The sequence below is a fragment of the Macrotis lagotis genome, chromosome 1, assembly GCF_037893015.1.
Source record: "Macrotis lagotis isolate mMagLag1 chromosome 1, bilby.v1.9.chrom.fasta, whole genome shotgun sequence".
NCBI classification, from domain to species: Eukaryota; Metazoa; Chordata; class Mammalia; order Peramelemorphia; family Peramelidae; genus Macrotis; species Macrotis lagotis.
In genome coordinates, this window is record NC_133658.1 from 293157178 (window position 1) to 293170066 (window position 12889).

A 12889-nucleotide genomic window follows, 5' to 3' on the forward strand; every position below is an offset into this window, starting at 1 on the left:
GCGGTGTATGGCGTACTTCGTGTGATGGAAGGACTGGAGGCCTTTGAGGACATGATGTGCCACACTCACATTGGGCCCTGGTACCTTCGGGTGGAGAAAGCCATTGCTGAAGCCCAAGGAAACTACTGACTCTCCCTTGTGCTTCCCTCCCATGGCGGGGCTAAGTATAAGGGACCTGTGAATTCTAGAGCCACAGTGGGGCCTGCCAGCAAGCAGGGAGGTGTGTGTGAAGGTCTCCTTTGCCCCTTCCCTCCTCCATCTCCCTAGGATCTAACCCTGAGCATGCTGTTAAGCCTCAGCCTGGGGAACTGGGGAAGGAGCCAAAGAATCTTTTTTTAGGGCTGCCCCAATCCCAGGGAAGTTGAGATCCCGACTCAGAGCTCCAGGACTTTCACTGTTTATTTTTAGTCTTCCTTGAAGGCTTCAGGGACCTCTCTCCTGGCCTACCTTGGTGACTTTCTCTGGACTCTTGGGTGTCTGTGTCCTGGAGGGAAAGAGCAGTCAAGGGCCCTAGAACGTTGAGAGAGGAGCTACAGGATTCTAAAGAAATTTTCTAGGAAGTTCCAAGGCCTTGGATGTGAGGGCCAGGTGGTTCTTTGTGGACTGGGTATCCTTCCATTCACTCAGAGAGTCCTGGAAGGAGGCCTCCTCAGTTGTGAATCATGTCTACAATAAAGAAATGGTTTGCTGTTCCAAAACTGTGACCCAAATTTGTGATGGGATTATGAAGGATAACATACTCATGAGTCTATTAGATTTTAAAATCCTAAACTGAACCTAGAACAGACATTCTGTTTTTGTTTTTTTGCAAGGCAGTGGGGTTAAATGACTTGCCCAAGGTCACACAGCTAAGATATTAATTGTCTGAGATGGATTTGAACTCAGGTCCTCCTTACTCCAAGGCCAGTACTCTATCCACTGTGCCACCCAGTTGTTGCCCCTCACCTCAAGAGTTTTGTTTGTTTTTTAGGTTTTTGCAAGGCAAATGGAGCTAAGTGGCTTTCCCAAGGCCACACAGCTAGGTAATTATTAAGTGTCTGAGGTTGGATTTGAACACAGGTACTCCTGACTCCAGGGCTGGTGCTCTATCCACTGCACCACCTAGCTGCCCCACCTCAAGAGTTTTTAACACAGAATATGTCTATATCAGATTGGGAATTAAAGCATCTTAATAAGAAGAAAATAATCTTAACCTTATAGATGCCATGGGACCCCCAGGGTTCCACAGTCTATAGGTTAAGAACCAGAGAATACAAGATGGTTTATCAGTTCCAAATCTGTTGACTGTAGAGGAAAGGTAGCCTAAAGTCCTCTCACTAGGAGCCCCTTGTGGGAATGGTAAGCTTACCTGAGATTCCTTAACAAATCCAATCCCCAATGACCCTGATGAAGGGAACCATGTAAAAGGGAGGTAGAAGTGTGCTCCCCAAAGGTGCCCACTACCATCATGGAGAATCCAGTTTGCAAGGTCCAGATGGAAGAGAATCCTGATTGATGATGGGTCACTCCAGATACCCCAGTTTGTATGGAAGCAACCTAGCATCACAGGGCTCCAAAGAGATAGTCCTCATCACCCACACAGGAAAAAAAAAATCTGATGAATGAAAAATGCTTATTGTCTGGTATATGTCATGCATACATCAATTAACAGGAAGACATTTATTAAAACACTGTCAAGGCACTATACTACTGGACCATACAAAGAAAGGCAAGAAGGGTCCCTGCCCTCACATTCTGATGGCAGAGACAACCTATAAAGAACTAGGTAGAGACTATGTGGGGTGCATCTCAGAAGGGAAGGCATTAGCAGTATGGGTTATTGAGAGGCCTCTGACAGAAGGTAGAATTTAAGGTAGGACTTGAAGGAAGCCAGGGAAACTGAGGCAGCAGTAAGGAAGTCTAGAATGGGTATGGGGAGGAGCACTGTATAGGAGGATTTTTGCCAAATTCCTGGAGAGGAATAAAGCCTAAGAAGTCTGGAAAGGCAGGAAGGTGCTAGGTTGTGAAGAACTTTAAATACCAGATGACTTGATCTTGGAGGTCAGAGAGCGCCATTAGAGTTTACTGAGCATAACAGTGACATAGGTCAATACACTTTAGGAAAATTCGTTTGGCAACTGAATGGAAGGTGGATTGGAGTGGGGAGAGACACTGAAGAAGGACAATGAGTTGGACACAGGAAGGGAAAAATGGGTTAGAATGAATGTGGAAAATTGCAAAGTGCTTTTAAAGATCTGGCTGCTCCCCAGAACAAAACTCTCTTAAAACAAATCTTTTCCCAGTTGCAAATGTAAGTCCAGGAACAGCATGCTTTCCAAAGAATCCAAGGTATAGATAATCCAGAGATCAAGGAGAGTTGAATTAATGGGATAAGTAGTCTGTGGCTTATGTCCAGTAATAGCCCACCAGTGTAGCAAGTGCAAGTGACAGCAAGACATGTGTGCTTAAAGGTATTATGAGCCTCAAAATGAAAGAATGGGTGTAAAATACTCTTCAACCTTAAAAACTTCTATAAATGCCAGTTGTTATTAGTCTGGTAATGACTTCATTGCCTAAGCCTTTTACTAAACTGCTGAGCTTGAGCAATAAAAGATTGTTCTTGTAAATGTTTAAACATCAGACTCTCCAACAAAAAAAAATTATTCACACAAACACACACACACACACACACACACACACACACACACACACACACACACACACACTTTTAAGTTTCACCTGTATTATTAACATTTTAGTCTAGACAATCAACAAAACAATAGTTCGAGCCCTGATTTGAACCTCCCTTTTCTGAGGTCTAAATGGCCAAGCTGAAGATTTCACAATTGAGGCTCATAGTCCAGTTGGAGCTGACTCCAGAAGGCCTGTTCTGTCCTTTACTCGAACCCACACCATGGAAAAAGACCCAGAGAAAGGCTGATACTGTGTGACTTGTCAGGGACATCATCTGTGTGGGATTTCTAGAAGAATATGACAAGCAGGTATGGATTTGTGGTCATCTGCCATCGTAGAGGGATACCATTTATTAAGGGGTTCACTAACAAAATCTCAATATAATTTATCCTGTAATTATAAGTTTCAGACAGCAGATTGGGAAAATGGCAAGCGTTCTGGGTTTGGAATCTAGATCTAGAGTTCCCATTGTGCTTATTATTAATTATGTGACCTCTGCCTCTGTCACTTTATCTCTCTTCCTGTCTATCTTGGTCTCTTTTTAAAAAATTTTTATTCATTTTTCAAATTATCTGTATAGATAATTTACTTTTTTCCTGATTATCATTTATTTTTCAAATTATATGGAAAGTTATTCATTTTTGTAGTTTTCTCCCCCCCCAAGATAGCAAGTAATCTGATATAGGTTATATTTTATGCACAGTCCTGTTACACATATTTCTATATTACACATGTTGTGAAAGAAGAATCAGAACAAAAGGAAAAACCCACGAAAAACAAATTTTAAAAATGAGAATAGTATGATTTTTCTGGATATTCCATTACAAGTTTTTTAAAACTGTCTTTGATAACTGTATTGCTAAGAAAAGCCAAGTCTATCAGTTGATCCTCTCACAGTGTTGCTGATAAAGGGTACAATGTTCTCCTAGTTCTGCTCACTTCACTCAGGATCAGTTCATGGATAGTCTTTCCAGGTTTTTCTGAAATCTGCCTGCTTATCATTTCTTATAGATAATATTCTATTGCATTCATTAACCACAATTTGTTCAGGCATTTCCCAGTTGATGGGCATCCCCTCAGTTTCCAATTTGTTGCCACTACAAAAAGAGCTATGAACATTTTTGTAAATGTGGGTCTTTCCCCCTTTTTTGTGATCTCTTTGATAGCAGTATTGCTAGATCAAAGGGATAGTTTTTTTTGTTTGTTTTTGTAAGGCAATGGGATTAAGGGACTTGCCCAATGTCACACAGGCAATTATTAAGTGTCTGAGGTTGGCTTTGAACTCTGGTCTTCCTGACTCCAGGACTAGTGCTCTGTCCACTGTGCCACCTAGATGCCCCTAACCAAAAAGGGTATGTACAGTTTTATAGCCCTTTGAATATATTTCCAAATTGTTCTCCAGAATGGTTGAATCAATTATTAACATTTTAGTCTAGACAATCAACAAAACAACCACTTATCATTTCCTTTTTCTGTCATATTACCAATCTGATAAGTGTGTGAGGTGATCCCTCAGAGCTGTTTTAATTTTCATTTCTCTAATCAATAATGATTGAAAGCATTTTTTCATATGCCTATACATAACTTCATTTGAAAATTGCCTGTTCATATCCTTTGATCATTTGTCAATTGAAGAATGACTTGTATTTTTATAAGTAAGACTCCTTTATATATTTTAGAAATAAAGTATCAGAAACACTGGTTATAAAAAGTGTTTCACAGCTTTCTTCTAATCTTGATTGTGCTGGGTTTTTTGGTGCAAAAATGTTTCCATTTAATGTAATCAAAATTATCCATTTTACATTTCATATTATTCTCTACATGTTTGGTCACAAATTCTTCTCTCCATGTATCTGCAAGTGAAATGATTCTTTGCTCTTCTAACTGGATTATGGCTATATGTCTAAATCCTGTACCCATTTTGACATCTTGGTATAGGGTGTGAGATGTTAGTCTATGCCTAGTTTCTGCTATTCTTTTTTCTAATTTTCTCAGCAGTTTTTGTCAAATAGTACATTCCTATCCCAGAAGTTGGAGTCTTTGGGTTTATCAAATAGTAGATTTTTCTTTAATTTTCTTTCTTTTTTTTTTAAGGCAGTGGGGTTCAGTGATTTGCCCAAAGTCATATAGCTAGGCATTTATTAAGTGCCTGAGGCTACATTTGAACTCAGGTCCTCCTGACTCCAGGGCAGAATTTTGTGTAATGTAATACATGAAAGATGAGATGACTAAGGAAGCAAAAAATTATTTGAGCTTATAGATTGTTTAAGATTTTTCTTTTTTGGTGAAGGCAACTGAGTTAATTGACTTGCCCAGGGTCACACAGTTGCTTTTGAACTCAGATTCTTATGATTCCAGGGTTAGTGCTTTATCCACCAAGTCACCTAACTGTCCTAGTATAAAAATTTATTAAGCAATGCATGGAAATTGTCCCATAAACTAGGACCAAACTTCTCAACTTATGGTCCAAAGAGAACTATGGAAGGGAAAAGAAATGGAGGACAGCCAGAGGATCACACTTCCTGATGGATAGTGGTATTTAAGTTAAGGGTAAGCACCCAGCTTAGACCTGGACTTCAAATGCAGGGAGAGACAGACTTTTATCTATTAAAAACAATCAAATAAGGCAAATTAATTAAAAGGCAAGTTGAGAGGGGGAAAGTGAAATCCCTGAAATCAGAAAAGTTACTGTCCCACTCCCCAAAGTCTCTTTAAACAACCAAAGGAACAACTAAACAAGCAGTATGGGACCAGTTTTCAGATAAAACATGAATTGCTTTAGATAAACAATTGTGAGGAAGTTCCTTGCATCAGTCTTTGGATCTGACTGAGTTTCTGGTCAGCATAACCTAGGTTCTTAGGTAAGGGTTTCTAAGCAGCAGGTAGAGGTGGTCCAGCATCCTAGCCATGCAGGAATATCTTCAAACAATGCAATAAGGTTTTCTTCCAATTTCCATAATTGAATAAAATTTTCTCACAAGACAGAATTTGGTCTAGACCCATAACTGTACAGAAGAGAACTAAGCTAGCTCTATAACTGAGACACAAAATGTGACTCAAAAGTATTGTTCATGCAATTCCCACAATTAACCACTTGTTATCTGTCAAAGGCATTATGATTTTCATGTTGATTAATATGATATGTATAATGAGTTTAATAATAATAATTTAGTTGCTAGATATCTCTTTCACAGGCAGGTTCTGTGTCTGGGAAACAGGGAAAACAAAGTAGTAATTTGTTTTAATCTTGACAGGTCCTGCCCTGAACTGTGCTTACCTGTGTTAAGTGAAGTGGATCAGCCCTGTTCTGTTCTGTACTTCACAATAATAATGCACTTCCAAACCATTCAATCAACCTAGCCATTCCCACAGAACTTCTACTTGGATGGCCACAAGGGATATAATCATTGTATTGTCCTGCATAGTGGGCTTATCCTGGGAAGATCAGTCAAGCCCTCAAAATGTTTGTATATATATTCTCTGTCTGAACTCCAGCTAGGCAGAGTTCCAAGGCTGTAAGAAGTAATCCCATGATTTGCAAATTGGTTCCTTACAAAGATGGTAAATAATAAACCACTATCCGATTTACTGGCACTCTGTCTCTGGTGTCCAGATTAGAGATGGCTCAGTTAAAATTTTGTTAACTTGTCCTAATCTCTTCATTTCTCTCAATGAAAAATGAATTTGAGATGGCAGGGTGGGGAAGGAGAACCATGAGTTCTATTTTGGACTCTAGATGAATTTGAAATGTGAATGTAAATAAGAAATTGGTGGATATAGGATGGGAGCTAAAGGGATTGGATATACCAACCTAGGCATCACCCAAGTAGAGACAACAAGCTCATGAGAGCTGTTGAGCTCAGTGGGGAAGAGAATGTAGAGAGAAAGAAGAGGGGCTAGGACAAAGCCTTAGAGGACATCCAGTTGGTGGGAAAGAGGAGACTAATTAGATCTTCCAGATGGGTTGAAGGAGAACCAAGAAACAGCAGTAATATGGAAACCAAGGAGAGATAGGTGTTCTAATATGTCCCAAACTGCCAAAAGGTAAGAAAGGGTGAGCACCTAGCAGTGAAGAAATCTGTGGTAACCTCAGAGCAGTTCAGTACTAGGCTTGGGATCTAGATTGCAAGTAACTGGAAAGTGAAAGGGGCCATGGAGCAATGAGCAAGAGTAGCTGGTCCTTTCTAGGAGTTGGACTATGGAAGGGAGATGAAATTGAGGATGACAGCCTGAGAATCCTGATGGGTAGTGTTAAGTCAAGGGTAAACACCCATCTGTAGGAACTCTGTTCCCATGCAGGTTAGCTGAAGACTTAGCTAATATCAATAAATGAACTTTTAACCTAATTTGGTTTTTACCATTTATTAATATTAAAAAATTCCTACTTTTGGGGAGTTTTCCCCAATAGTTACCTCTATAACTTCTGTGGTCTCTTATAGTTCTAAATCTATGACCCTAGGATGCTGTGGTTGCAAAGGATTTAAGAAGTCATCTCATCAGCAAGCAAAAACCTCTCCAATGTCTCTTTGACCCCTAGGAATGCCTAGGCTCCTCTCCAGTTTAATAGTAAAAACCCACTATAATTGAGCATTCCACAAGCTTATCACAAATTTGGGGCATTATTTTTTCCCATTTAGGTCTCATTTTCCCATTAAGATTTCTATCTCCTTTCCCATTCATGTGACACAAAGGAAACATACTTTCAATATAGTCTAGAGTACAGGAAATCATATAAGAAAATCTGAATTAGAAAAGCAGAGGAAAAAAAGACTCAGTTCTGGCCAGCTGCTCGGGCCAGCCATCTCCATTGCAGGCTGCAGCCAACCCAGCATTTACAATTGAGCTCACACCCAGGGGAACAAAATTTCCCAGAATTTTTGGCAGAGGAGAGCCATTGTTCATTTTCCCTAGTAGGAAGCTTTTCCAATCTCCCCATTAGCTCAGGAAGCAGTTTTCCCCAAGGACCCTGCTTCTCTTATACAGTTAAGAGGCACTGTACATAGAATATTGGGTTGGGAGTTAGAAAGTCCTGAATTCAAATCCAGAATCAGAAACTTCCTCCTTATTTGACCTTGGACAAATCACTTAACTAATCATCTCCATTTCTCTAACTATTAAATTGGGATAAAAACAAAACCTACCAAATTGTGGACCTCATAAACTTGCAAATGGATGAATACTAAAAACTACTTTTGCTTGTATTTGCAAAAATAAAATTAAAGAAACCAAAATAACACTTACTTCACTGGGTTGTTGTGAGGATCAAGTAAGATAATATTTGTAAAGTGCTCAACAAAGTGCCTGGCACATCTTAGGCACATCAAATACATGCTCATTCTCTTTCCCCTGTCCCTGTATTCCTCTCTTCCCTTTCAATTCAGTAGTTTGACTTGCAGTCTCTTTCTTCTACAAGACTGGGGTCTTTCCATACCTTATGGGAAAGAAAGTGAGGGAACCTTGGAGAGGGTTCAATCTGTTTTTTAAACTGCCTCAGTATGACATTCAGCAACATACCTATTACTTTAATATTTGGGGTCACTTGCTCTCAACCACCAGCTTTCAGGCTTCACAACTAGCTGTGCTTGGTTTTGGTTGCCTTTCAGTTCTTTACCTTATTGTTACTAATCATATTGATTGTCCCCATGACTCTGTTCCCTGCAATAGTACATACAGATTTTCTAACATTTCTCTGACTTCTCCATATTCATTTTCCTGATGAGGTCCAACCATGAACCACTCTCCAATTATTTAAATTTTCTTTTACTTGTGTAAGGGTGTTTTATAGTTATAGTTTATGGTTCTATGTAACTTGATAAATTAAATCTCAGATATTTTATTCATTTTGTAGTTATTTTGAATGGAATTCTTTTACTAACTTCCTCTTAGATTTTATTATATGTAGATATACTTTATATTTTATATATTAAATGTAAATGATGATGGTTTTTTTAGATTCATTTCATGACTTTTGAAGATGATGTTTGTCATTCATTCTTTTTTTTTGTCTTTTTTTTTTTTGTCATTCATTCTTGAAGAAGTCCATAGCTTCAGGGAGGTGATGCCATAACAAGCAAGTGATTTGGATTTGAGTGAGGGGGTACTATGATAAGTCATCAACCTCATTTTCTCCTCTGGAGTCATCAGGTCTAGAGGGCAGTATGGATCAGGATGACTGGAGATAGTCCTGGATGTGAGGAAATCAAATGACTTGGCCAAGGTTACACAGATAGTATCAGGTGTCTGAGATCAAATTTGAATTCAGGGCCTTCTGACTCCAGAGCTGGTCCTCTATTCACTCCACAATCAATCTTTCTATTATTAAACTTAGTCACTATTTATCTTAGCATTTGTACCATAAGATATTGTCTCTGTGTGTGTGTGTGTGTGTGTGTGTGTGTGTGTGTGTGTGTGTGTCTGGAGGCAATTTGTGGACTTTTTTCATTCGACACTGTTTTTTATTTTCACAAGTTTGGTTTTCTTATATTATTTCTTTCATTATAATATTAATTTGTTCTTCATGATATTTTCATATCAAGTTCTTCTGGGAGACCCATAATCCTTTAGTTGCTTCTACAGTCTGTCTTTGAAATCATTATACTTTGCTTATATAGAAATCAAATTTTCTTTCAATCTTATTGCTTTTTGGGCTTTTCTTCTTTCAGGTCATTCTTCATTTCTCTCCCAATTGGTTATCATCTTTTTTGTTTCTTTGATGAGATTTATCACCATGGATTCACATTTTTCCTATTTGTTTGATTTTATAGTCTTCTAACAAGAAGTCATACATTCTTTTTTCACAATTCTTCTTTCTCTCTTGGGCCATTTGTGAACATTTGGATGTGATTCCATGATTTCTTGGGCACAGGGTATTGATCATTAGGTATTGTTTTATTTTCCCTTGTCTTTTTTTTTTTTTTTTGCAAGGCAAATGGGGTTAAGTGGCTTGCCCAAGGCCACACAGCTAGGTAATTACTAAGTGTTTGAGGCCAGATTCGAATTCAGGCACTACTGACTCCAGGGCTGGGTGCTCTATCCACTGTGCCACCTAGCTGCCCCATCCCTTGTCTTTTAATATTTATTCAGAGATCTATGACTTATTTGGATGTTCTGTAGACCATGTTCCTTTTTGTTATCACAGTATCTTTTGGTTTGGTTTATCTGCTTATGTTCAAGGTGTTTGACTAAATTTCCTTCCTTCTGAGATCTTTGGTCATTTCAGCCTTTTTTCCTTATATTCCCCTGTTGCTCACTTTTTTTTTTTTTTTTTTTTTTTAGTTTTTGCAAGGTAATGGGGTTAAGTGGCTTGCCCAAGGCCACACAGCTAGGTAATTATTAAGTGTCTGAGGTCAGACTTGAACTCAGGTACTCCTGACTCCAAGGCCAGTGCTCTATCCACTGTGCCACCTAGCCACCCCATGTTGCTCACTTTCTGACTCTTTGTTCTTTAATGGCAACTTCCCCAGGAGTTAGACTTCAAAGTTGTCTCAACCTTCTCTGACAAAATGAAATTCTTTTTTTACCAGCCTTTTTTTTTAACCAGAAGTCTCAGTAAGAGTACCCTTCCTGCTTACATTGGGTCAGGAGAAGGTAGAAGGATCAAGGTTGAATTCTGTTGGAAGTTCATGGATTGGATTGTGAAGCCTAACTAGAGCAAGGAGTGCAGTGGGAAAGGGAAAGTTGATTGCATGCCTTAAGGATTAGAGTTAATCTTCTCTATTATTAATTTATTAGGTTGTTGCCTTGTTAGAGAGCTCTTGATAATTAGAGACCATAGAAATGGTTGAATTTGTTTTCTTTCTTAAAAGCATTGGGGAAAAATGTTCCATCTTGTTGGCCTGTAGCCCCATACTCACATAATAAGTTTGAAATACCAATAGGATAGGGGATCGTGACTTGTTTTGTATCATGGACTTCTTTGGCTGTCTGTTGAAACCCAAACAATTCTTTTTAGGATTTTGCTTTTACATGTTTAAAATATGTAGTATTACAAAGGAAATAAACTATATTGAGCTACAGATAAAAAAATTTTTAAATGTTCCCAGTTCCCAGATTAAGATCACTTATAATAGACTTACAATAGACATCCAGGTGGATGATCTTCAAGAAGCTAGGGGTGTGAGACTGGAGCTCAGGAAAGAGAATGGGATTTGATAAGTGTATTTAGTAATCATTGGTATAGATATGGTCCTTGAACTTATTGGAACTAATGAGATCATCAAGAAAGTGCTTATAGAAAACCTATAATAGAATCTTGGGAAATATATATGCTTATTGGGAGGAACAGAAATGATAATTCAGTTAAGGGAAATAAATAGGAGTTACCAAGATGTAGGAAAAAGAAAGAGAAGTGTCATAGAATATTCAATAATATTAGGTCATAAATCATAAGATGAAAAAATTAGAAAGAACTTTAGTTTGGATTTCATCTAGCCCACACCTCTATTATAATCTACTGTGTAGCAAGAGAATATAGCATTCAGGGAAGTGGAAAGAGTCTTAGGGTCTAAGTCCCAATCATTCCTACCTTATCAATCAGACAAGAGTATTGGTCAAGAATGAATGAAATAATGGAAGTGAAGGTGCTTTGGAAACAGCAACACACAGTGAAAAGGAATTGTAAATGTTACGATAGTTAACTTCAATACAAGGCATAACATGCTGTGGGTTTTTTAGGGTTTTTTTTTTTTTTGCACTCTTTAGTCACTTTATTTGAATAATTCCAAATTGCTTCTAACATCATTATACTAATTTATAACTCCACCAACAAAGTATTAGTATACCTCTGTGGCCACAGTCTCTTTAAATTTGACTTTTCCTATCTTTTTTGTTTTTTTTAAGAAAGATTTTATTTATTTTGAGTTTTACAATTTTCCCCCATTCTTGCTTCCCCCCCCACACACAGAAGGCATTCTATTAGTCTTTATATTGGTTTCATGTTATACATTGATCTCAGCTGAATGTGATGACAGAGAAATCATATCTTTAAGGAAGAAAAATAAAGTATGAGATAGTAAAATTACATAATAAGATAACGGATTTTTTTCCTAATTTGAAGATATTAGTCTTTGGTCTTTGTTCAAAGTCCATAATTCTTTCTTTAGATACAGATGGTATTCTCCATTGCAGGTAGCCCAAAATTGTCCCTGGTTGTTGCACTGATGGATGAGCAAGTCCATCAAGGTTGATCATTACCCTGATGTTGCTGTTAGGGTGTACAGTGTTTTTCTGCTTCTGCTCATCTCACTCAGCATCAGTTCATAACATGTGTTTTGTAAAAGAAGCACATCAAGGGATTATAATATTTTATCAGAGATAAATTCAACCCAGACAGAAATAATAAAAGAAAGCTCCATGGCGGAAATGACTTTTGAACTAGACTTTGGAGAGGAAAGTTGAATTTCATAAGTAGAGTTGGTTAGGAGTTCTTTTTATTCTTTCTATTTACTTGTGTAATTGTTGTGTTCCAGTAAAATGTAAGCTAATTGAAGGCAGGAATTCCATTTTTTTGTCTCTATGACTCACCTAGGGTTGCATGTATATGTTGTGTCCCAGGTGACACTGAAAGTTGTTGCAACAGCAACAACAAAACACACAGATCATGAGCTCTACTATGTGCACGTTTACAGGTTAGAAACTGAAAGCTTTTAATTACTGAATGTATGTTGCCTCTTCCAAACTGAGACCTGGAAAAGACTTTAGCTTGAAAAGATCAAGGTTTCCCACTGCACCAGCAGCATCATTAGTCATTTTGCCACTGAGGAGAGTAAGGCTGATGACTTTGCATAGTTCTGCTTCACTTAAATCCTATTCATTTGCAATTCAGGATCTTCTGATGCACTGATACTCTTAAAGAAGGATGAACAATTCTGTGGAAAAGGAAGCTGTCAATTCTTCAACTAGAAAAGGAATGTAGTATATAGTCTGTCCACAAGGTGGTGGTCCACTCAAACCACTGACCTGGATATAGTTAGGACAATAAATACTTAGATTAGGAATTCCCTCTCCTACTGTGTGGCTGAGATAGAAATTCATTCTAGGAGAGAAAAAACTGGATATTGCTCTGAATTATAGCAATTATAGAAATATCTGTATGATTGCACTATTTTGAGTCTGGGAAGTTTCCTTCAGTCTGATGTGTGGATTTATCATACATAGGCAATCCACACTATGATCTCATACATTTTTATTGTGCATAGAAAATTAAGGAGAAATTTTA

At 38.0% G+C, this 12889-nt stretch overlaps 1 protein-coding gene across 2 annotated transcripts in view; it reads left to right on the forward strand.

Moving 5' to 3' along the window:
* Positions 1–12889, forward strand: part of PTGES2 (prostaglandin E synthase 2) — a 39385-nt gene that overhangs the window by 5993 nt on the left and 20503 nt on the right. For both annotated transcript variants that reach the window (XM_074211064.1, XM_074211065.1), the window contains exon 7: positions 1–12889. This exon is cut by the window's right edge. In XM_074211064.1, the coding sequence (XP_074067165.1) occupies positions 1–129 (129 nt within the window). In that variant the 3' untranslated portion in view covers positions 130–12889.